Source organism: Haliotis rubra, unplaced genomic scaffold, assembly GCF_003918875.1.
Source record: "Haliotis rubra isolate DU_JTF1 unplaced genomic scaffold, ASM391887v1 Scf71, whole genome shotgun sequence".
Classification (NCBI taxonomy): Eukaryota; Metazoa; Mollusca; class Gastropoda; order Lepetellida; family Haliotidae; genus Haliotis; species Haliotis rubra.
Window position 1 is genome coordinate 2,043,420 of NW_025767424.1, and position 27,617 is coordinate 2,071,036.

Below are 27,617 nucleotides of genomic sequence, written 5' to 3' on the forward strand. Positions count from 1 at the left end.
TTACGCCGCTTTTAGCAATATTCCAGCAACATCACGGTGGGGGACACCAGAAATGGGCTTCACACATTGTACCCATGTGGGGATTCGAACCCGGGTCTTCGGGTGACGAGCCAACGCTTTAACCACTAGGCTACCCCACCGCCCCCTGTGGTATAACAATGAAACCATACTCATTCAAACTTTAACACAAATGATGGGAAGGTTTCAATGCCTAAATTTGGCAGACATATCTGAAAATCCGCAAATTGCAAAAGATAAAAAAATAATTACTTCTTGAATTAAAAGTAAAATAAACAAATACCAAGAGTGAGTGAGTATGGTTTTACGCCACTTTTAGCAATATTCCAACAATCACACAGACGCCAGAAATGGGCTTCACACATTGTACCCGTGTAGGGAATCGAACCCGGGGCTTTTCGCCGTGACGAGCCAACGCTTTAACCACTAGGTTACCCCACCGCCCACAAATACCAAGAAATGCAGTAGTTCAATGTAGAAGGTGAGCTAAGCAGTATTAAGAAAGAAGGGTTCGTGTATAAAGCATTCTAACAATAACATATCAACAAGATTGATCACTTGGGCAACATGTTCTCATCCACGTCCTCGAACTTGCATGACTACACAGCATCACCAGTACATTCTGTACACACACTAATGACCAAAGGTAAACATGGCTCTTTTACTATTACATACAAATAAACTCCATTGATGTTCACGATTATGCCATAGATGTGTTAGATTTTCTAGCATTACCCTCAATTTGGTGAATTTCCTGACTGAAGAAAAACGCGTAAACCATAAAATAAAGAGGACATGACTGGCCTTATCTGGCCAGATCGATGTCTGACTCAAACTATGCTGAGCGGCCCCGGCAAGACATGAATACTGATCAGCTTTCACTTAATGCCTTATCCATCATACTCTCTTACTATTAGTGTAGCCAACTTAAGGACACAACAGGAAAAAACTCACTTTTCATCAATATCCGATTTGAGACAGTTCACCTGTTCCATCAGTACAAGTATCATGGGTCGGGTACAGAAAAACATGTTCAAACAAAGGGACTCGTGTAATTTTAGTTGAAATTGATTGATTTAGCTATTATGCTTAAACTATCACACCAACTGAAGGATTAAACGCTGCAACGCTGTCAGATAGCTGGCTGGCTGTATCAATATATCTCCACTGGCCAACCTGGCAAAGGAATGAAAATCATATGATATCAAATACTTTTTGTGATGAATATGAGCAGGGCTAAAATATGGAATGTCATATGTAATCATTCAAGTTCTCAAGAGCAAAGATTGTATTGATTTTGAATTTAAAGATTTTGTAAAGAAACTTATAATTTCTCCTTTAAGTATATCTCAATGCTCAAACACACAGCTGGAACTATGATGTAGAGTGAGTGAGTGAGTTTAGTTTTACGCCGCTTTAGGCAATATTCCGGTAACATCACGGCAGGGAACACCAGAAATGGGCTGCACATATTTTGCTTATGTGGGGAATTGAACCCGGGTCTTGGACGTGACAAGCGAATGCCTTAACCACTAGGCTACCCCACCGCCCCCACAGAGTGTTATGTGACATCTGACTGGGTGACTAAAAACCTAAGAGATTCATCTTATGGTGGCAAACTTGGTTGTATCTTTCACAGCTTAATGCAGGGCGGAGGGGTAGCCTAGTGGTTAAAGCGTTAACCCTGTTAACCCTTGACATCTAAACTCATTCATAGAAACAATGACAACAGATTCTGTAAATTCTAACTCCATAACTACTAGGGCTGCGCAATATAACCGGTTTACCGGTATTTACCGGTTCAGACATGAAAACGATACGTATTGCGATACGCTGATCGAAAACTGGTATTTTGACTTGCATTCGGAAAACTTTGTAACACTAGGAAATTTTTCGGATATTTCCATTTTTCATTTGTGCCAAATATTATTCACATTTTTATTTTTAATCATGAATAAAAGTTGTTATTAAAGCTTAATGAAGCATAGTGATTTTGCTGTGTATTTGCTCTATAAATCAAGCATTACCTCGATTATAAGTAGTTTTTTGTTTAAAAATACTTCATGCAATATATTGCAATACATATCGTAATACATGCTTTCACATCGCAATATATCGCAATATGAAAATTCTCTGCAATACCCACCCCTAATAACTACATTTAGTAAGCTCAAAAACTATTACACTCTGTAGAAACCCTACACTTTTAAGATACACTACCCTAATACACAATTATCCTATTCTGTAAAACCTTTTAACTATTAACCCAAACTGTAAACCCTACAGTACTACTCCGGGAAAAGTATACAGTTTACACCTCTGTGAACCCCAACACCCTTACCCCATTCTGTTAAACCCACACAAATTGTGAAGAATCTACTATGTAAAAACCTTTACACAATGCAGCCATGTTGTAAATTCCTGGACTTATTGTGTAAAACCAGTATGCCATTAACTTATTCTGAAATTCCTACACCATTACCCTATCCTGCAAATCACAATATCAACACACCATTTAAACCCCTAAACTGTTAAACTTTTCTGTAAACATGTCAAAACCCCCAAATTATAAACCTTCTCCATAAAACTGTTACTCTATCTTTAATGTATTCTGTAAAACCACTAAACTATTAATCTTTCCTATAAAACCACTGCACTATTAATCATTCTTGCAAAACCACTAACTCTTTAACCAGTCTTTAAAATGTGAAACCTAAACTGTTCATTCACTCCACAATCATAATGAAAACTAGGAATCACGAAAGTAAGGGTTGATGAGAACATTGTGAGAGTTGCTAGTAACACCCAGATCAAATCTTGTTTTCTTGGACACATCCCCAAAACATGCTATATACAACATTACTCATTAAATCGATCAAGTACAAGATAGGAACCATTTTGTGTTCAATCTGTGCAAATAGCCTATTGGCCACGTCTAGACAAACCGTCACCTTGCATCAACCACAATGTACCTCTGTCGTCTCCAGTCGGCCAACCTATAGCACTCCAATTATACCCTATACCGCCTAGACTGCTAGCTGTCATGGGAAAGAAGGTGAGAAAATTATGTTTTCATTGACATATTGGCCTCTAACATGTTGCCTAGTTAATCAATACTTATAAGCAGATGCAAAAGCTTCTTGAAGTCCAAAGGCCAGGTATTACCACTTAAGTCCGATATCATTAGCATCATAACACTATCAATACTAGCTGTGGTTTGGGGATTAGAAATACTGAGAAAACTCTTCCCAGAGCACCTGTTCACGTATCAGTAGAGCCAGACTAATCTGTCTTCTTGTGCCAAGACGATGGAGTCAGCATGAAAAATAATCAAGTCTTTGATAGGCATTCAGAACTTGGAAGAATACGAAGACACGGAACTTATTTGGGGAAAAGGTTCATTTACTTTTGTCAGAAGGGTACCCAAAGTACATGATCACAGTCCCGACCCACAAAGTGTTCGCAGCACTACGACATTTGTAAGCCTATATTGTAAACTATTGAGTTACGACAGGTCGTAAAGTTGTGAACACTTTGTGGATCAGGGCCCCGTTCCTCAAAGCGATCGTAGCGCTACGACAGTCGTAAGTCTATGTTAAAGTATGGGAGTTACGATCACCTTAGCGCTACGATCGCTTAGAGGAACGGGGCCCAGGACCCTGGACCAGTTGAACCACCATTTTTGTGGAAGCTGCAGTGGTTAGAGGGTGAGATCATTGAGTGAGTGAGTGAGTGAGTGAGTGAGTGAGTGAGTGAGTGAGTGAGTGAGTGAGTGAGTGAGTGAGTGAGTGAGTGAGTGAGTGAGTGAGTGAGTGAGTGAGTGAGTAAATATCACACGGCGGGGACACCAGAAATGGGCTTCACCCAGTGAGATCACTGACTTTGTGTGCTGGTGATTAGGTTCCCCCTCTGACAGTGTGGGTTTAACTATCTGGGACTCAACTCCAACGCCCCCTAAAATACGTACTAGAATCTGTACTTGACAAAGTAAGAGCAGTTCCAAATGCAACAAATGTAACTATACTATTCACACTTTGCTAAGGATCACAAAAATTCACAACTTTACTTAAACGTCGATTCATAATTTGAAATTGTATCCATTAAAACTGGATAAATTATAATATGGTAACCCCTCTTTAGGCAAACAGTCACTTTAATCTAACCTTATGCACTTGATACATGAGTAACCATAAAAATGGTTGTCATGGCACCAATCAACCATTTTGTAAATCATGGAATGAGTCATTGACAAGTACACAACACCTGTCAATAGCAGGTATGGGATGCACAAGATGAAATGACACACTGAAACCTAGGATCCATGCTTACAAAGCTTAGATATTCAAATCCAATTTAACCCCACATCATAGTTTTCTGCTGAATCCATGATTTGATCCTTAGCAAAGTGTGAATACTATAGTTTATTGTTAGAAGCAAACTTCACCTGTTGATGGAGCATCCTTTTTATTTGTGTGTTTTAAGGTGATTGTGTTTCTGTACTTATTTGTTTTAACCATGCTGTATGTCACACTGTTGTAAAACAAATTCCTTTGTCGGGCAATGAAAGTATTATTACAGGGTTTTACATGACGCACGATTCCTGCGTATTTGACGCAACAATTTTGTAAACGACTCTCAAATTATTATCACATCAAGCTTGACGCAAGTTTTATGGGTGGCCCTCACAATTCAGTTCAATAAAATCGATTTGATAAGCAAAAAATGATATTGTTCGATGATAGTTTGACTATTACAGGGCTGTCAGATTGTTCCAGAGAACTCAGAGGAGAGAGTAATCCTGGCTGTTTGAATTGAACAATGCTGTAGTGTCATTTGGTGGTTTGACATACACAGTTACATACTGAGAATGATTAACACAAAGAAATATTAAAATTTTCATTACTTGAAAATGACTCCCAATAATAAATATTGTGAGTCACCATGACTCCCATTTTTAAAAGTCTATGTAAAACCCTGTTATTATTATATTATATTATCAATTGCCACTAATCAAGTAAAGAATCTGCAATCCCATATAGCTTCATGTCTTCCTGACAAATAATGCAAGATGGCAACTCTAAAAGGGATAAAAATGCATTATTTCACGTGAAAATGAATAATGACAATATCACCAAGACGCTGGTTTTAGTTCCACATATTCATAAACTGCAGCATGTGACAATACATTATTAACTGTTTTGCACAAAGCCAATGCGATGTTTCGAGTTTCATCAGTGTACATGCAATAATAGTCCCCTGTAGAATACTTCTCATGACAGGTACATTAACAATTCACTCTTCCTGATATTTCATGCATGTAACTAATTCATGAAAACATGTCAAAAATAGTAATTTGATTCGGACAAGTGCAAAGAATAATTTCTGGCTAAATAGTGGAATTTTTAGACAACAGCAATAATGACTGGCAGATGAATAATATGTTGTCAGAGTCGAAAGGAAAAGTTCCTAAAATAAAGCTCTTGAAATAAATAACAAAAACATTAATCTTCTAAATAATCTATTTTATATCAAACAGAGTACCGATGATATTTTTTTTCCTCATGAAACATGAGGGACCTCTGAAAAAACAAACAAGAAACAAATTGTTGTGGCCTAACACAACTAATCAGGGACAGAAATTAACAATAATGCAACATGTAAATAAATATGAAGGACAAAAAACAAGCAAAGATTTTCTGCTCATAAAGAAAAAACCATTACTTCTGAATTGAGGACCTTCATATTACAAACCATATATCCCCTTCCAGTAACCACAGAGAGATAATTGGGTAATCGGAAGATATCAAGGAAGATCATCATAAATATTGTTCTATATAATATATGCTCTTTATCCTAAAATATATTAAGGTTGCCATGACAACAGGAAATGGCACATTCTGGTTCTCATGCTAGCTATCCTCACACATCCAACAGGAATGTGATTGTCTTAAGATTTGGACCATACCCGAGTAACTATGCAGCACCATCAATGTGAGGGAGGCTTTATCACAAGTCAAAATGTTCTCCAGAACTATATTCTGTTTTCATGCTTTACATCAAATTCACACAGCAAAAGCAAGTAAAATTTTTAAGAATTAAATTCCAAGTGAACTGAAAGTGCTGTAACACAGCATTCTACCCTGGCCCTTAAAATCTAACTGATGTACCTGAGCTGTCTTAGAAATGAACAACTGATATATACTCCCCAAGTTCACATCTATAATGCTGTCGTCAAGATAAAGTAAAGATTCTTTACTATTCACACAAGCTTTGGCCAAATAAAAAAATGTTGTTGTTCCGATTACACCTCTTTAAAATTTAGGGTAGGTAGGTAGGAATTCTCTTTTTTTACATTTTTTTAGAAGTAAAGTATGAACTAATAACACATGTATCAATGTATAATTGTTTATTCAATCAAGCTTGTGGCCATCATGTCGACTTTCTCTATCAGAATGACTGATGTTCATTGGTGCCGAGAAAAAACAATGGTATCTGAAAGCTTATTTTATTCATACCTCTTAAAATAACTAGGGTTGGCACCAGAATTCAAGGGTCGGTCGGGTAATCGGAACCACAACATTTTTTTTAGGCCTTAATGAACAAATATTTTCTTTTTGAACCTCAAAAGAACAGCTATAAAATTACGGGTACAAAACTGTCATTTGTCTTCCATGACCCATGAAGATCAAGGTTAGAATTGGTCTTTAGCAACCCATGCTTGTCATAAGAGGTGACAAACGGGATCGGGTGGTCAGGCTCACTGACTTGGTTGACACATCCCAATTGCGTAGATCGATGCTGATGATGTTGATCACTGGATTGTCTGGTCCTGACTCGATTATTTACAGACCGCTGCCATATAGATGGAATATTGCTGACTGCGGCGTTAAACTACAACCAGCCAACCAACCAAACCACTAGCACTGTACAAACCTCCCTTTTGAGATTATTAGATACTCCTTGACTGCACTAATTCAACCCAAGTCTCCCTGAGCGTCTCAGAGAAGTCCATCAATATTTGTTTTCCACCTTGAACTGTCTCCATCAGCACCACTACACAGTATATATTTACTACAGATCTCTTGTCACCACCAATCGCAACAATACCATTTCACCATATGAATTCTCAAAGCCGTGGGAACATATATTGATCTTGTACAAATGCTGAAGGATGTCCTTGCATTGTGTTATCATTACACTGCCTGACATTTAGATCAGTGTATCCTCAAAGATATACTAGTACACACAGAAGTTTTCTCCCAATATGTTTGCTAAAATATAGCCTTGTGTTATTATATATGACATTATCATCTGTATCAACATACACCAGAACCAGAGATACATATCCTGTGTACTAGTAGTAGTCTAGGTGAGGTGAGGTGAAATTGGGTTTAACGTCGTGCTTGAGAATATTTCACTCATATGACGACGTACATGCGTGTGTATGTGTAGGTGCGGCTGCTTGTACTAGCCCAGACTTAAGCTGGTTTTATAGTGCTAGCCCACTGAGATACCATGCCGCAGTGAAGCATGAATACCCCACTCAGACACATTATACTGACTCCGAGCCGACCAGTCCTTGTTGTACCCATTAAGGCCGAGCACCAGGCAGGGACCAACAAGTACCATATTTTAACGTGTTTTTGGTATGATGCGGTCGGGGATTGAACCCGCGACCTTCCGGTCTCTCGGGCGGACGCTCTAACCACTACACCACGGAGGTGGTCACTAGTAGTCTAGTACCAACTAGGTTGTGATAGAATAATACTTTTCTGATCTCATAAGTAAATCTCTAAACATCAAGCTGAACATGAGAAATTGGGACCCCAAAATAAGTGCTATTGCACTTTTAATTTCCAGAAAAATTCATTTCTACTTAGCTTTATTACATGGTTGATTTTAATTTCACATCAGACTAAAACAAACATGATGGTTTGGTTTTTCAGCACTTAGAAGAATATTTCAGTTATTCCAGTTGACTGACTGACTGAGTGAGTATGGTTTTCAGTGTTCACGAATCATGTTTCAAAGGAACAGGACATTGGGTCCTGTAAGTTTCAGATGTCTGTCTGACCCATTGAAAATTCACAGGACCCATAGAATAAAATTAAACACATTTCAGATTTAGCATTTCTTATAATTGGCACTCAAATTATAAACAAACATAAGATTTATAAACAGCAAACAAGTGTCACATGTCACATAAAACAACTTCAGTCAAAGTCATTGTGAAATATACAGTCAGAAACTGGGGCCGGCAGGTTGTAGACTTCTATCGGACCGTTGGCAAATCTGCCAGATTTGTCAGAGGGTCAGACGCTATTCGTGAACACTGGGTTTTACGCCGTTTTTAGCAATATTCCAGCAATATCACGGCGGGGGACACCAGAAATGGTATTCCAGTTGTGTGATAGAAGCTCAGTGCTACAGGTCATAGACCACAACTACAAGCATGGTTACTGTGCTGACAGGTCATCAGGTCTATTCCAATATTCCTTGCAAAAATCAGTGAATCCTGGTGCATGTAAGGGATGCAACCCTGAGCAGCAGTTAAAATACATTAGTTGCAACAAAAATACTTATTCTGACAAATAAGTAATGACGTGACTACTTTCTGTTTACTATAAGGAACATGAGAAATCGAACCTGGTCGTTTGTCGTGACAGGCGAACACTTTACCCACTATGCAACCCTTTCACACCATCAGCGATACAAAAGCAGGAAACACTGATTGGTGATTCAAAGCGAGAGAGTGAGGTTTTACGCCACTTATAGCAATATTCCAGCAATATCACAGCAGAGGACACCAGAAATGGGCTTTACGCATTATACCCAGGTGGGAATCAAACCCAGGGTTTTGGCATGATCAGCGAACACTTTAACTGCTTGGCTACCCCACTGAACTGGTGATTCTAAAACATTTGTTAATCTTACTTTATTACTGAGCTCAAATATACACTTCTTTAGCATTATAACAATGTTTGCAAAAAAATGCTTTCATAACACTATAAATGTTTTGCATGAAAATGTATATTTTGCACAATTTTTGCACTAAAAAAATGCATTTCATGTAATGTCAATATCCATAAGAAGTTATCCCAAACACACATAATATCCAGAGATGTGATATCCCATTACCTGGCTTAGCTGCAGCATGTGCCTCGTTTTATTCAATTCCAATCTCAAGTCCCAAGGGGTAATCCTGAATACCAATCTATTAATGATGCAATAACTCGCTCTAGTAACATGACACTGAATGCTGATTTCATGTTAATTCTCACATAAAATTAAATATTACATTACAAATACACATTAACACCAAGCCACGTGATAACATCATCCATGTTTTTGGTTTGGTTTGGTTTGGTTGTTGTTTAATGTCGCACTCAGCAATATTCCAGCTATATGGCAGCGGTCTGTAAATAATCCAGTCAGGACCAGACAATCCAGTGATCAACAGCATGAGCATTTATGCAATTGGGATATGATGACATCGTCATGTGTCAACCAAGTCAGTGAACTTGACCTCTAAGCATTGGTCTAGCTAGGCCAGAATCTTCCCCTTTTGATATAAGAACAAGGGTGGGGAAAGAGTGGCCTAGCTTGGCCTGAATCTCCCAACTTTTCATAGAAAACAAAACAAAATATCCTAGTTGAAACAGGGGGGAAAGTTTGGCCTAGTGGGGGAAACTTTAGCCTAGCCCAAACTTCCCCCTGGTAAGAATATCCTAGGACAAAACCTCCCTGGTGAAAGTTTGGCCTAGACCGGGGAAGAAATGGCCTGCTACACCGGATCTTCATGTGTGTCATCCATGTAAGGAAACCTTCCATAATACATCCACTCATGAGTGGACAACCAAAATACCTCATTTTAGACAAAAGTCTGTTCCAGTGTGTGCCAAAATTAAAGATTTTTTTAGCATACTACTCTGATTTTCAGAAGATCTTAGGGTTAATGCATAAAATTTCAATAGCAAAGCCTAAAATGATTTATGCAAATAATGACATGACAAAGAATACATACACACATTATTTATTGACATACAAGATTGGGGAATTGGTGGGGTTGATTGCCAACTGACCCTAGGGCTAAATCAGTGGTAACATGCCGGACGTGTCCTAGGGTTACCCTTAGCACGCCAGGTGCTTACACTTTTTGGGGGGCCAAAACAGTTTCTCCTGTGGGAGAATGTTTTGAGGCCCAAATCGGCAATCAGTCCCAAATAGTATAAGTAACAGTGGGTGTTAATGAAATTAATACATGATAGAATATAATCCCTGTTGAAGGGAGGTGGGTGGGTTAGCAAAATAGCAAATCTGAAGCCCTTCCAAAATGGCGAAATACACAGAAAACGGAAACCTAAAGCATTGTGGGTAGCTTGGCAAAGCATTGTGGTAGCTTGGCAAATTACTGTGGGTAGGATTGCTTGATAGCAAATGTATATGTAGAATATTGTTGCTGTACATATAAAAATACTTGTAATGCAAAGTAGTAACGTGCATATATCAAAGGGATCTACGTTAGGGATAAATGTGACAGAACGCACAGTGTGCCGTACCTGTGTAACTGGGGTAAGGTGGTATAAAAAAACATGGTAGACAGGTGTAAACAAACGATAGAGACGTGTGTAATGAAGCATGGTACAAGCAAATATATGAATGTTAAATGGACTAGCCTAGCTATGAAGGTGGGACATGTCCTTGTTGCATAAACTCATAAACAATTTATGTATATTTTACTATTCTCTTATTTTGGACTAGTGGCTAAAGTCACATGCTGCTTCCGAAAGGGCTGTTTTTTCAGCAAATTAATCTCAAAACAACTTATTATCATTTTGTTTCCAGAATCATAGCTATGACAAATTAACAAAACAGCCTGGCCTTGAAAATATAGTCATGGAAACGAATAAAGGAACACACGAAAGTGCAAGTGTTCCTATACTCTTTTCCTGGTTTTTGTCATGCTTTATATTGCACTGAGGGTGAAAATCTGGAATTAAATAAAGGAACACTTGTACTTTATTATTCGTTTCGATACGAGGAGAACTTTTCTACTTTCAGAATAACAGGACAAGAATGTGAGTTCTCCATATACAGACAATTCGTATTGATTTTAAAGAATAAATTATCCTTTTTCCATAGTCTAAATCACAGTAAGATATTAAAACGACATATTTCATTTAAAAATGCATAGTTACCAATCAAAACAGGGATGTAAAACTCAGACTATATCTCCCAGAAACAAGGCTATTAATTCTGAATACAAAAGGTGCATGTACATTCTTAGATCATAAAGACAAATTACAAATCCACATGGTCTCTCGTCACAAGTGCCTGAATATCTGGAGTATTAATATTGTAGGAATGGTCTGTAACATGAGATTCATGGGAAGACAGCAGCAGCAGCAGCAGCACTATTACACATAAGACAAGTGTGCTCCAATAGTGAGAATAGAAAAATGTGTGTGGGAATAAAAAATAATATTACACATGTCTCTGGTCAGCATAATATCTTATATCAAAATTCAAAACAAGTGACATTTATGGTAAAGGAACATACTAGGGCAGTTAAGATTTACCGCGTATTCGGTGCACCAAACCATACCCCTTCATAAATTAAATTCGTTATTCGCATTCACTAGAACTGAATATTTTAGAATTGTTTCAAGAAAGCATGTGTTTTCTGTTATTAATCAAAGCAATATATGCAGTTTGCAAAGGCCCCAAGGCACTGCACTAGGCAGTATGCATCATTGTTTCGATGTAACAGTGTTGATGTTTTTAACTATAAAAGATAATATTCACTGTATTCATTGCAGCCCGAGAGGATACAAGAATAATAATGTCCAGCAATGTCATTATGCTACAATATGCACCAGCAGGCTTTAGAACATGCACAAAGGAGTGGGTGGGTGAGTGGGTTAGTGAGTGAGAGAGTGAGGGAAGGAGTGAGTGAGTGGGTGAGTTGTCTTGTCGTTCCCAGCTAGCCCAAACCTATTACTGTAACTTTAAGGTTAAGGGCGTTCGGATGTCACATTATTGACAGATCACAATTGTCCATGACTGATTGCAATGCATTGATAACAAGCTGAAATATCAACAGTCAACATTGCCATCTCAAAACACTTTTGATATCTACCACATGAGCATAATAGTGAAATAATGGTGTCAAAACTGAAATGGTTTGGCAACAATGTTTTTAAGCTTTATGCTCTCTGCCTCATACCATTCATTCACCTGATGAAGGAGTAAGGTTATACTCTGAAATGTAGCGTTCCTCATAATAAAGACGTTAACATCCATAAAAACTTTCTTCCTTAAGTATACCACTTCTAAATGTCATTCAAAGACCCATATCAATACTGTTGTCAAAATGTCCTCGATAGTTGCTACCATGTACAGCAATCAATTTGGAAAAACATGAAGACTGACTGACTGACTGAGTTTGGTTTTACGCCGCTTTTAGCAATATTCCAGCAACATCACAGCGGGGGACACCAGAAATGGGCTTCACACATTGTACCCATGTGGGGATTCGAACCCGGGTCTTCGGCGTGACGAGCCAACGCTTTAACCACTAGGCTACCCCACCGCCCCAAACCTGTGAAGAAGTGGAGTAAGGTATAGCTATAGTTACAGGGAAAAAATCTATCCATATCAAAACAAAAAAACAAACTGATTAACCAGGATGTTAAGAGGTACATATTGTATTGAAGTCTTGTAACATTATTTATAGTGTGTTATATCCCAGCCTAGGAATCTCCCTTCACACCTTATTCCCATCGGCAGTTCTAGAGATCAATATCATTAATGCCAAATGCACTGTGTTACCTAACAAAACTACAAACGTACTCATCAACAATTCCACTTGAGTGATCCAATGGGATTTCTTGCATGTACGGATTAACCCGTATCATTACATAAGGCATACATGTTACATTTGTCACTAAACAGTTGGAAGTGGTTAACATTTGTCTTATCAATCAATGTCTGAATACATTTGGAGGGGCGGTGGAGTAGCCTAGTGGTTAAAGCGTTCGCTTGTAATGCCGAAGACCCGGGTTCGATTCCCCACATGGGTACAATGTGTGAAGCCCATTCCTGGTGTCCCCCGCCGTGATATTGCTGGAATATTGCTAAAAGTGCTGTAAAACTAAACTCACTCACTCACTGAAAACATTTGGATCACTCTTAAGTAAGTGAATAAGTATGGATTAACTTGTAATAGTATTTCTGTAACATCACAGCATATCAAATTGATACAAGATAAAAGCTCAATGTTCTTACATGTCTGTCAATTACATGAGACCCATGGGTGTGGTGCTGACAAACCTTCAAAACAGTCGGGTCAACCCAAGATTACACTGAAATGTCATAGGTTTTAGGCATGTCTGCCTTAGAATGCCTCAGTAGCAGGTACCTATGTATGTTAGTTCTCATGACCATGCTTGTCGTAAGAGGCGACTGATGGGATTGGGTGTTCAGGCTCACTGACTTTGTTGACACATGTACCCATGAAGGTCCATGTTAAAATGAATCTTCAGTAACCCATGCTTGTCGTAAGAGGCGACTAAAGGGATCAGGTGGTCAGGCTCGCTGGCTTGGTTGACACATGTCATCGGTTCCCAATTGCGTAGATCGATGCTCATGCTGTTGATCACTGGATTGTGTGGTCCAGAGTTTATTAGTTACAGACCGCCGCCATATAGCTGCAATATTGCTGAGTGCTGCATTAAACAATGACCGCAGGGCCTCAGTGCATATTCTTTCTGTGCATGAAAACTGTAAAAGCATAATTTATATATATATAAGCCAAATCTGGATTAGAATTGGTCTTCAGCAACCTAGGCTTGTTTGAGAGGCGACTGACAGGATTTGGTGGTCTGACTCACTGACTTGGTTCATGCACGTCTACGTATCCCAAATGAATAGATCGATGCTCATTATGTCAATTACTGGACAGTCTGGTGAAGTTGCTGAGTGCTGTGTTCAACAACAAACGAACAAACCAAAACATAATCAAACCATCGATGGCCCTGATTGAATTCACACCACATGAACATGTCAAATACCACATATCACAATTTTCACACTTACCAAATATAACTTGGTCCCAAATTCCTCTTACCCATGTTTCAGTTCAACAAGACTCACTCAACATAATCTAAACCATTTTCTTTTTCAGTTTAATGTTGAAAACATCTACAGTGAAGCACATGAGTAGTGTGTCATACTCGACAAAATGGAAGCTTCCTCCATCAAATCTGTGGTTGTAACCACTTAAGGATGACCAGGCCAGGATAAACATGCATGTTTTCTACAACTCCCCACAAACCGACAACGCTCCACTTACATCATACATTATTGATGACCTTGTACTACATCCTACAGAAACAAAGCCTCTGTGAGACACTAATCAATGAAATGTCCCATTGACACAACAGGTAAATATTTCATCACCACATTAGGCCATGGCATATCCTGCAAAGATCACAGAGTCAAACACATGCTGGGAAAAATGTCCATTACGTGGAATCGCATGTACAAAGCTCATGAATTCCAGGTCAGTGAGAGCTCACAATATGAGATGAAAGCAAAATAGCGTATTTCATCCAATAAACAAAGACAAGCGATTAAAAAAATGGATAGCTTGCTTGCAGGGATTAATTTCAAGAGGAATACATCGAAATGACATGCAGTCAACAGAGTCTGTGATCCATTTGGTCAGCAGTATAACCTGGTATCCCAATGGACTACAATAAATGACACCAATGGGTGAGGATTACAATTTGCCTAATGACCAGCACGTAGATGTTTCATTCACTTTAAAGTGTGAATGGATGACACATTTAAAAAAACTGCTTGGCCAACAGCCAACAAGGTCAGGTGCTTCAGGCAGAGTATCACCACGTCCATGAAAGAAATGCATCCGTATTGGAATATTTACAGATCTAGTTTTCAATATTTGACCGACTTTAGTTAGTGAGTTGGGTTTTACGCCGCATTTAGCAATATTCCAGCAATATCACAGTGGGGACACCAGAAATAGGCTTCAAACAATGAGAGAGTGGGAAATCGAACCCAGGTCTTCGGCGTGAAGAGCGAACACTTTAATCATTGGGCTACCCCATCACCCCTTGACCGACTTTAACATCTGAACATCCGATAAGCAAATTACACATTAGATAGGAGCAACTGATAATGACTGGACTTAAAAGAAATTTCATGGTCTCAACACAATTAGTGGTACATCAGTTTGCAAGACGCAATCATGAAAAAGATTTCATATATATATTGCAACAACCTATGGTTATGATGAACTCAAAGGAACCATCAATTATAGTTCGATATACACACTTTGACTAAAATATACAGGAAGCATCCTTGTTAGTTGGTTGGTTTGTTGTTTAACGCCACACTCAGCAATATTACAGCTATGGCGGCCATGTCCAAATAATTGAGTCTGGACCAACCAAACAATCAAGCGATCAACAGCATAAGCATTTACGCTATTGGGAAACGATGACATGTGTCAACCAAGTCAGCGAGCCTGACCACCCAATCCTGTTTGTCACCACCTACGACAAGCATGGGTTACTGAAGACCAATTCTAACACGGATCTTCACGGGTTTGGAAGCGTGCAGGTTGGTTCGTTTTATCCATCATTATTACATAATTTGTGTGTTCCTTATAAACTTAGTTTACTGAAATCTCATTTATAAGCTGTTCTTATATATGGTAATATATATAAGAGTCAGTGAGTGAGTATGGTTTTACGCCGCTTTTAGCAATATTCCAGCAATATCACGGCAGGGACACCAGAAATGGGCTTCACACATTGAACCCATGTGGGGAATCGAACCCGGGTTTTCGGTGTTACAAGCCAACGCTTTAACCACTAGGCTACCCCACCGCCCCATATATATAAGATGCCAACTTGAACAGGTTCAAAGGATATTTGCCATTCAATCATTTATCACATTTTGAAATGTTATTTATCTTAGTTACACAAAAAAGCACAAGCTTTTTACTTTTTAGTTTTAGTTTTTACTTTTTATTTTATGGCCTAAATTTCCATGAATGTGGTCTGGAAAGTATACCCCAGATTTTCAATTTCTGGATTAGTACTGCTAATGAAGTAGAAACAAACGAGTAGTACAACTGCAAAACAATACTGAAAGATACTTGTTTGTTTTAATCAGAATAAGATTTTTGTACAAGATTATGCAATGTTTCTTATGAGCATTGGTGATAAAATTTCGAGGGTTTTCATAATTTCACCCAATTGCAACACAGAATCTGCATCTGCAAACATTGTCAAAGGACATTCATTTCGTTTCTTGACTTCATGAGGCATTCAGCTAGCTGGTCACATAAACCTACAACAAATATGCATAAGGCCATAAACATCTGAACAATAACCTAGATGCTCATGAACCGTTGAAACCTTGTCATTACCATGCATTGATTTGGTCAGTGGGTCTGATGGGGCAGCTCTAAACAGCAATGACTGCGAGAACATAAACCTGAATACCTTGCTACAGGAAACTGTTCCACAGTCATTGAGCATTACATCCACTCAGCGATACCATCACCAGCTTCAACAGGAGGCACAAGCGATTTATACATAATGATCATAGTTAAGCATGGGTTATCAGTGTTCAACAATACTGCAAGAAAAAGTGAGAGAGTAATATTCCAGCAATATCAGAGCAGGGAACACCAGAAATGAGCTGAAAAAACCCGCCCTTGTGCACCCATCTCGTTGGGGAATCAAACCCGGATCTTTGGCGTGATGAGTGAACACTTTAACCATTAAACACGTTAATAGGCTACCCTACCACCCCAGGAAGAAAAAGGTGATCACAGAATCTTTAGTCATTTGTACTTCAATATTGGTCATATATCTCTGTCGTAGCACTTAGGACAGGTCAGTTTTTCTCATGTGAGCAGGTTAAGTCTTACACAACTCACTTTTGTGATGTACCAGAGACATCTGAGCAATTACATTTTAATGATCACCTGATTAAACTAAATTGTCTTTATCATATTTGTGTTTTATTAAGTCACACCAATAATATTGTTATATATTTAGCACTTTAAGGTAGAGCAGGTAAAAAAATCACAATAATAAACAAGTAATGATTAAACATAAATTTGTTACATGATAATTATGTAAATGTTTCAAGTGTTTTTTTAAATGTTTTCTGGTTATGTAACCTAACTTCAACCAAGACATTGTTTTTTATTTGTCGCCTTCTTTTAACAATATTGACAAATAAACTCTGCAAAACATTGAAAAATATGTCCAGGTTTACAAGGAAATTTGAGATCATTTTCCATTTTCAAATGATATCAAAATGATCCATCATTGAGAAAATTAAATTAAGAAACAGCAGCCAAAAGGTCTAAGGTCAGAAACCATGGTAACAAAAGGAGATAAAAATGTATGATCACATAATGTCAGAGAAAATTACATTAATGCCCACCAGCATGTGTTTACAAAATTAGGGACCAAAAAATGAAAATGTTATCAAAGGAAACATCATTTTTGCCCTAACACTGGCTGAACTGCCTAGCTAGTTCTGTCAGTTTCTTACGTCACATGCACAATAGAGCACCTTGTTATATGAAATAACAGTGTACGTGTAATAAGCTTACATTGGTAATCTTGTCAGATTTTCTTGACCCCTGGTCAGTTCTCAGACCTAATCATAGGGCATAAATAATGACAGACATCTTTTCTACATCTTCTAATTGGTCAGCCCTGAAACCCCCGTCTGTCAATTTGTCTGGACAGGCTAGTTATTGCCATCATTAGATTTTGGCAAAAATATTAATGAGAATTATCTCCGTGTGAATTCTGTTAGTGTGATGGTAAATTGGATATGAAAGTTTTCATGTCTGGAGATGCTTCAAATAACAGACATATTGTGTAACAGGTGTTGATGGACATGTCCTCCCTGCTTGGAAGATTGGCATATCATTCAGGTGTATTTCTTTCTGATAAATGAGCGATTTGAGTTTTATGCCTGTCTTAGCAATAGTCCAGGACTATCATGGATGTGGACCAGAAATGGGCTTCACACATTATACACTACAACTATTTCAAAACCAAAAAAGATGAAAGTCATCAACTGAATGATTTAGGAAGTGCTTAGAGTGAGTGAGTGCTTAGAGTGCTTAGAGTGAGTGAGTGAGTGAGTGAGTGAGTGAGTGAGTGAGTGAGTGAGTTTATGTACAAAGAATATCATGTGCAAATTAATCACAGTTCCATATAGAGTTGCATCCCTTAGTCAAACAAGAATCTGCTGATCACACTTTCGAATCTAAGACTTTCTGACATTGTAATCCATGATTGTTCAGTTTCAGTACCATTCCAAGCCCAAGTTTCCCCAAAGCCTAAATATTCATCAGTAGTATTCAGTACTCTTGCATACATTTCCCAAAAAGCTGTTCATCAACACTCGCTATATTATACTGGACTAATCTCACTGTGTTCCATAACCATGAATCTGGACATACATGAGTGAGTGAGTTTGGTTTTACGCCGCTTTTAGCAATATTCCAGCAACATTACGGCAGGGGGACACCAGAAATGGGCTTCACACAATGTACCCATGTGGGGATTCGAACCTGGGTCTTCAGCGTGACGAGCCAACGCTTTAACCACTAGGCTACCCCACCGCCCCCTGAATCTGGACATAAACAACCATGATGAACTCTAGGACCTGTAGGCATCCCAAGAATAGCTCCCAATAATGGTATCCAATGCTGCAATCATTCAGGTAACCATTCCAAATTAAAGCTGTCAGAAAAATGTAGTTTTTAGGTTGAATTTGTGATAACTTGATCTATATGGAGCTGAAGGTCCAATTTATTTTGTGGCAAATGCAGTTTGAATTTGTTCAGAAGTGTCCTTTTTATCATCACTTCAAAGGTGAATGCTTACGAGCTTCTAAAACATGATTTAACCAGCCAATGAAAACGGTGATTAAACAGCAAGAATAAAACCAACAGAGATCCATACAAGGAACTCAATCAGCTCAAAGTAACATGTAGCAGGACAAAATATGTCCCATAAATGTCATGTTTACCATGTTACACAGTATAATCAAAGTAATCCACAGATCTAACATGCATGATCAGCCATTGTAAACAACCCTGCACTTGGCTCCACTGGGCTTAAGCACTACAATTTTATTTGATGCCGGCTGCAGTTGAAATGGGATAATTAGGGTGTTTAATTTACAAATTGGTGAAATTTGAAAGTGTACACAATAGTCACATGAAAGGAATGAAATGAAGCAAAACTGCCACTTCTAAAACCGTTCAGGGACTTTCAAAGCATATGGCAATGAATTGGATTCAGCTTTTATTAACAAGTTGATTTTCATATTTGACATCCATCGCAGTGAATGGTTACGTATAAAACATATAGGGAACTGTCTAGAATTTGTCCACCATTCTGTGCTTAAAGATTAGTTAACCGTGACTATTTTCTTGGTAAAGGACTGTCTGCATTCTGGGGTTATTTCCCCAATGGTCTGGAGGATAGAGCCGCTGTGCTGAAAGCAGATTGAGTTTAGTTTTACGCCGCTTTTAGCAATATTCCAGCAATACCACGGCAAGGGACACCAGAAATAGGCTTCACCCATTGTATCCATGTCGGGAATTGCACACAGGTCTTCGGCGTTACGAGCGAACGCTTTAACCACAAGGCTACCCCACTGCCCCAGAAAGCAGAAGGTTGATGGTTCAAACCCCACCTGCGGCATACCACAAGACAGGAAAATACAGTGTTGGTTGTTACCATCCACGGCACTGGATGTAACAGGATAAAAAAATCAGCACTATCCTTTTAGCTGGTTCCATTGGCTCATGTCAGAATTATCCTAGGTGCTGTTAGAAATACCAGTTTCTAATGTGCAGTCACACAGATCAAACCTTTGGTAAATCAAAATAAATTTCCATCTTTCTGAATCTTTCCATGTACACTTTGGTCAGCATACAAGTTACCCAGTGTGGGTAAGAACCAATTTATTTTCAATGGTCCTCAAAAAATATCTTAAGAGTTGCCATGTAATAAATGTCAAAACAGGATATTCACAAGGAAATATTACTTGAATATCAAGAAATTTACCAGTCTCTGATAAGTGCACTCATCTTAATTTCAAACCCTGCACAGAGAAGTTTTATATACAAGATCATTCAATTCATAAACACCCAACCACCTGCTAATGACAAGAATACAGCTAATCCTGGAACACAGCTAATCCTGTTCCATACTGCTGCTCGCAAAGAACCATCAGTTTGGTAACAATGTCAACATCCTGGTTACACGCAAACAAATTACAGGATCAGATATGATACATGTCATTCCCGCCTGGACACTAACCCGCTGCCTGTAGCAGATAATTCATCTATCGGATGTCTTTCACTGTCCCAACAACCTGTTCTGCTCAGCATCACTCTGACATATAAACCCCTCAAGGCATACCAAGAACCCGAGCTCAATATTCATATTTGCAAATCTGCATACGAATGTAAAATCTGTTACACAAGCTAGACTTCGGCAGGAATTTGTTCGCTATGAATAGTAACGTACATTTGATTATTAAGAAGAAACAAAACTATGGCAACAGGCACGCTCTCATATTGCTAGGCACAACTTAGAGAAGCCATGATCTTAATTAATCATGCTGATTGCAGTAGTAGACATAGACGCATACCCCAAATCCGTGTTTTGGATGGACTCTGAGCTCAACAAGAGGGCTTGCAGTAGCATAATTCATCAATGCAATTCATCATGATATATGCTTTGTTCGAAATCGATACATATTGCCACTCTGCCCACGCCAAAGTCTAGTAAAGTATATTTCGCTCTTGTGACTTCAGCTTATTAGTCCATATGTAATGATTAAATTCCACTGAGAAGATCCACAGATTTTATTAAGAAGTTTGATAGAAGAGATAATGGTCTGTACATATTGTTACCACAAAACAGCACTGAAATATTTTTGGCTTCAGTATCGTAATGTACCGGTATTGATATTGTCTTACAATACCAGTGTTCACGAATAGCGTCTGACCCTCTGACAAATCCGGCAGATTTGCCAACGGTCCGATAGAAGTCTACAACCCACCAGCCCCAGTGTCTGACTGTATATTTCACAATGACTTTGACTTAAGTTGTTATATCTGACATGTGACACTTGTTTGCTGTTTATATATCTTGTATTTGTTAATAATTTCAGTGCCAGTTATAAGAAATGTTAAATCTGAAATGTATGTTTAATTTTATTCTATGGGTCCTGTGAATTTTCAATGGGTCAGACAGACATCTGAAACTTGCAGGACCCAATGTCCTGTTACCTTGAAACACCATTCGTGAACACTCCAATACTAGAGGAATAAGCATAAACGTATGTATTAACCCTATAAAAAATGAGATAAAAATACATATTTTGTCTTCCTTTCTATTATCAAAACTAGACTATATTTACATAATTTTAATCGGAAAAAGAATATCAATATATGTGTGTCACAAACACTGTTATGTTTACAGCCATGCTGTGGTGACCTGCATGCAATACATGTCCGTATATAGCCTGGGTTTTTCCCAGCCTCAAGCATACAGTCACATCAGCATTGAAGGTTAGCATAACAATGAAACATGTCCAATAAAAAGTATTCCTGTGAGGGACAGTGGGGTAGCCTAGTGGTTAAAGCGTTGGCTCGTCAAGCCGAAGACCCGGGTTTGAATCCCCACATGGGTACAATGTGTTAAGCCCATTTCTGATGTCCCCCGCCATGATGTTGCTGGAATATTGCTAAAAGTAGCATAAAACTACACTCAGTCAGTCAGTCAGTAATCATGTGAGATAAGAGAGAGTGAGTGAATGTTGTTTTACGTTACAGAAATGTTACCACTACAGCATACAGGCTGTGAATGCTAATGTCGCCTTAAGAAATAATATTATTCACATTTTCTTAAAAAGTACCTTATTTAATTCATCAGATAAAATGATCATTCAATATAACAATATCTTGTCATGCTTGGAGATATAATTACAATCTTCAAAACCACTGCCAATTATTTTTAGGGTCTTTCTTATGTGATGTACCAACCAAGTATGTAAATTGATGAAATTGTTAGAGCAGAAACTATGAGATGATTATACATATATAAAACCAATGTAAATGAATAACAAGTGATGATTTAAGATCAATATTCATATTATTACCATTTTAGCACTCTGGAGATATTATCAGAAATGGGCTTCACACATTGTACCCTTGTGGGGAATCGAACCCGGGGTCTTTGGTATGACAAGTGAATGCTTTAACCACTGGGCTACCCCACCGCCTGATTGGTCAGTTGAGTGAGTGAGTGAGTTTGGTTTTACGCCGCTTTTAGCAATATTCCAGCAATATCACGACGGGGGACACCAGAAATGAGCTTTGCACATTGTACCCATGTGGGGAATCAAACCCGGGTTTTCGGCGTGACGAGCAAATGCTTTAACCATCAGGCTACCCCACCGCCCCAATTGGTCAGTTGAAGCCATATGATATCTTAGTGCTTTGATGTTAACGGCAGTGCTTTGCTGAAAAAGGTTTTAAATCAAATATTGTTATGATGACATAAATTTGAATTTAAACCCATACTCATTCCATATAGATTTGTTTATGCACCTATTTATATTTGTACATATATAACAGATAATACCAATGTATTATGACTGCTAAAAGGTCATGCATATGTATGTAATGTAAGTGAGTGAGTGAGATTAGTTTTATGCGCTTGTAGTAATATTCCAGCAGTATCACGGCGGGTAATACCCATTGCTAAACGTTAACAACACAACAAAACATGACCCATTTGAACGATCAACTGATTCCACCAACTCGCTTTCGAACGGCCATCTGGTGATTCATTATTGCAATATAAGCAATCATGGTTATCAATGATGTATCATGGAATCATAGAACGAATATTTCAGGACATAACACGTGATAAATCATCGTTCAAGGGAAAAGATATTCTGTCCATGCACTGGCGTGAACGTTACCATGAAGGTGAAGGCTATACTGGTTAACTGTCTCACAGTTAATAGTAACACTTACAGCTTGCATTGCACATACGACTTGCGCTGTCAGTTTAAGGTTGGACCTTCCTGATCAGCGCACCTTGCGGATTAGTGAAGGGAAGATAAATTGAAAAATATCACTCATTATACATGACAATTATAGGCAGGTGCTTGAAGTCACTGCTTATCTAGATAATGTCTACAATAACGTCAGGATTTCAAACCATGAAAAACTGGTGAAACCCAGCTTTGGTAATTAAAATTTAATACATTTAGAACATGTAGAACAGCATTCACATGCTAACCTAACAACTCATTTTAACTTGCCGAATTAAATTTTAATCACTTTATAGTTGCCATTATTGACTTCTTCTGTGAAAATGATGAGAACTTTGTAACATATTTTCCGACTATTCATTCTAAAGTATGCTGTCAATGGACAAAGCATGATGTCAACATGTTCATGTGCAGTGCCAGTCTATACTCTTCTTGACTAGTTCGCACAATTGTTTGTATTATTTTGAGAATATGCTCAATGCTTCACTTCTTGCACATTGACTTCAGGCAGCTGCTGCATTTCTTATTGAAGAGGATGATTATCACTGAAGTGAACATAATATACTTCACCCTCAAACCCACAAAGAACTTCAAAGTCTGCGCTAATGTTTAATGTTTGCATTATAAAGTATTTATCAAGCTTACATTGAAATAGTGAATCACTTTTTCTCTCGCATGTTAAGTGCTAAATCATTATGCTATTTAAGCACTTGATGTAATAAAAGACTGTAGTTCTTGTCACATAGTCAATCAGGCAGAAAGGTGATCATGAAGTCACAATCATGCAAAAACTGAGCTAACAACTTTGAAAAGTTAATATTTCTAGGGTTTATCTTTATATTCTTCGCAATAAGTGTAATTATGATGATTGTTACATTCAAATGGACTGACTGACTGAGTTTAGTTTTACGCCGCTTTTAGCAATATTCCAGCAATATCACGGCGGGGGACACCAGAAATGGGCTTAACACATTGTGCCCATGTGAGGGAATTGAACCCGGGTCTTCGGCGTGACGAGCCAACGCTTTAACCACTAGGCTACCCCACCGCCCCACATTCAAATGGAAACAACTGGATGTTCTCTTTGTTGTTTAACACCACAGTCACCAATATGCCAGCAATGTGGCATCCGTCTCTAAATAGTCTGTTCTGGACCAGATATTCCAGTGATTGACATCATCAATCTACGCAACAGGGATAAAATGGCATGCATTAACCAAATCAGAGTTTGTGATCCCAAGAGCCTGTTTTTGGCCTCTTATGACAAGCATGACCAATTCACAGGTATGGAAACGAGCAGAAACAATGACTCCATTGTAAATAAAAATAATTAAAAGCATTCCTGTTCACATATGGCACATGGTGTTATATTTCTACGTCCCATTGCAAAGGTGTATGTGTGTTCTCCTGTCACAATAGATGGGTTCACTGACAGGAACTTTTGAAATGAATAAGACAGATCTGATTGGAATAAACCTGTGACAGTACAAATATGTCATTTGGGGCTGAAAATTCACTGGTAATTGTAAAAGTGATTTTTAATGAGAAATGAGTTTGTGTACAAAATCTGTAACTGTCATCAAACAAAACTCGAAATTCTCATTCTCTTTTTCTTAAGCATTCATTGTTTCTGATGAAAAGGTCACAATCGATCATGATATTTTTTCATGATTAACCCAGATAATCCAACATTTTAAGGAACTTCAAAGGAAAGTTCCACATTATGCAAACATGCCCATTTTATTCAACAATGAAAAGAGCATATGATCAAATTGTTCAAGAATTCTTCAGATGTTCTGCTATCCATCAGATTCCTGCCAAGCTTCTGTGAAGTTACGGAATTCATATTTCTGATTTATAATTCTATGCTCTGCTTCAAGCAGCATCTCTGTGATGGAGTATTGTATGTTAACCAGCATCTAAATCATGATACTGTCAGAAATACATTATACTGGAATATTAATAAAAAGAGATTTGAATCTGAGCATGTGTGTAATAACTGATTTTATGTAATGAGTGTCAGAATTCTTTGACTTCCTGAGCAAAAGCTAGGGTAATGCATGAATTCTTACACTTGTTTCACTATATCAGTATGGCACACATGCAAGAGTAAAGATTTGTCTGCATTTTTTTTATCACGCAGCATTTGTTAATCCTGTTGTGTTTCCCTTTACAAATAAACGCAGTGATCGAAATACCCAAAACAGCTATCACAACGTTTGTATAGTGACATCATTCCAACATTAAGATACAGTATGACTCCAATGCCATCCAGATGACATAAACTATACACTGGTACGCACTAGTACACATACAACTTTAATGAACTCGGTTATTTCAAGCCTATGGGTAATAAGACTCACTTGCTATTCTATAGCAATATACATACTGGTTAAGATTGATATATTATTCAAAGAATTGGAATGTGACATACCTCACTTCGATGGCCTCGGAGATTGAAGTTTGAACGAGGTGGCGCTTCATACTTGCGACAATGGCTGGTAGTAAATGTGACCCCAACCACGCCCTTAGCGTTACCGCTAGCCAACCATCCTTCCATGTAATACTGGGATCGGTTGAGTTTCCATCCCCCCACCTTCATCAGGTAGCCCATCGGGAACCTTCCCCATCCATGACAACGAATGGATAGTGGAATCAGTACGAGTAGATGTCGTCTGCTCGAAATGGACATGCATTTTCGACGGTGAACTTATTACTCAGAATAGTCTGATGACAATTTTTGGCTGAGGTTGTCAATGATGGAATGAAGAATATGATGTAGAATAAAAACTACAAATATCTCGATAGAAATATCTCCATACGTTGATCCTCAGCTGTTGTTAACTTCTTCAATGGTCTGAAAACAAACAGGCTTCAAAGGAACCCCCATTTGGAGTTCAAATGTTTGAAGTAGATGGCGCCAATAGGTATCACAGTAATTATATTTTGATTATACTCAATCTTCGACTGAAAGCATCCAATTCTTTCATCTCTTCTTTACCCAAAAGCTGACCAAACAACTCAAGTTTTAATCATACAAGCCATGAGAGCTAGGCACTTCTCACGTCGATGTTTTTTTGTCGCCTCATTTTAAACCAGCATAACAGTGTTCCTGAATCAATAGCCTGTCATCATAGCGCAGTTCAACTTCAGTCTTGCCTGCAATGCCGTTACATCCATGACTTATTAAATGGGTGCACTGTGCATGATATGGTCATAGCAGCATACTTTTTCTCCGTTAGAGCCTAATAACACTCTCCACTGCTCTTATCGGTATCCTATATATCCTTTTACCGATCAATATATGTAAAGCAAATTACTTGAGTACTTTGACATACATGCTTCTTGCAACAGTAAGAAATCACACAAATTCTTACATGGCACTTTTGGTTATGTTATTCAGTTTCCCTGTTCCTAACCAAGGTAACCATGTGTAAAGGACTCCTCATCCACTGTTTAGTCAGAAAACGAAACAAGGAATATGATGGATGCTTGCTCATGTCCGCTTTTCAATATTGGATCACATGTGTCATTGAGAGGATCTTCGACTCAACGATGATGGTAAAACTGTCAAAATCACCAAGGTGTCCCCAAGCTTATATGTCACTATGTTCACATATCATAGCTTGTCCAATCTGCAACTTGTCAGAGAAGTCATTCATTAGCCACGGAGCGACTCCAGCACACTTGGTCCGCCCTCTGTGGCAAATGGGAGTCTGGTCAGTGCCTCCACTTAACTGAAGAGGAAATTGTCATCTTAGCGATTATTCCGCCCAACCAGTGAGAAACTATCGCACGCATCATAACTCGGTTCGCCCACAGCTAGGCTTGCTCGTTCCGATGTTTCACAATATCTTGGGCCATAGGAAGTGATCAATTTTTTTCTTTGGCTTGCGTCCTGTTTCTATTGTTTCTCCGAGTCTTTGAATAATGGTGTCACCGGCCCGTTTCTTGGTCCAGCCTTGCTTCAAACTGACTCATTCACCGTGATCGGGGATAGATCGGGCACGCTCGCCTGCATCCCTGGTGCGTTAGTATCGACGGTTGCTGCGAGAGTAAATGGAGGCTTTAGGTATTACGGCCTATCCATATCTGTTGTTACAGCTCCCGAGTGATTAGTTTTCGGACACATTTTCATTCTACTAACCAAATTGTTCTATCGTGATCAAGTCAGTTCGTCTGCAGTCTTCTAAGATACTGCCACTGCGCATGTCCCACTCGACCACATGCAACTTCCGTATCTGTCAAAACACAGTGGGCGTGTCATAATGGCTGAAAGCGATGTTTGGTGATGCTGGCTTTCTCCCTCGGCAACCCACTGCTCTCGCCAGCATCAACCGGGATATGTCGCTTACAAATTATATGGCATGCCCGCAGCAAAAGATCTTTCGACCCGTGCGGGATACAATCGATTTTTATCGGTCGGCTTCAACTAACATGGGCTAAAA

General features: G+C 38.6%; 1 protein-coding gene across 1 annotated transcript in view; it reads right to left on the reverse strand.

The window, feature by feature from the left end:
* Positions 1–27,391, reverse strand: part of LOC124259134 (tubby-related protein 4-like) — a 234,226-nt gene extending 206,835 nt beyond the window's left edge. Inside the window, 2 exon segments of the mRNA XM_046693229.1 lie at positions 25,604–25,762; positions 25,764–27,391. Of these exon segments, the coding sequence (XP_046549185.1) occupies positions 25,604–25,762; positions 25,764–25,865 (261 nt within the window). The 5' untranslated portion in view covers positions 25,866–27,391.
* Between the last annotated feature and the right edge of the window lie 226 nt (positions 27,392–27,617).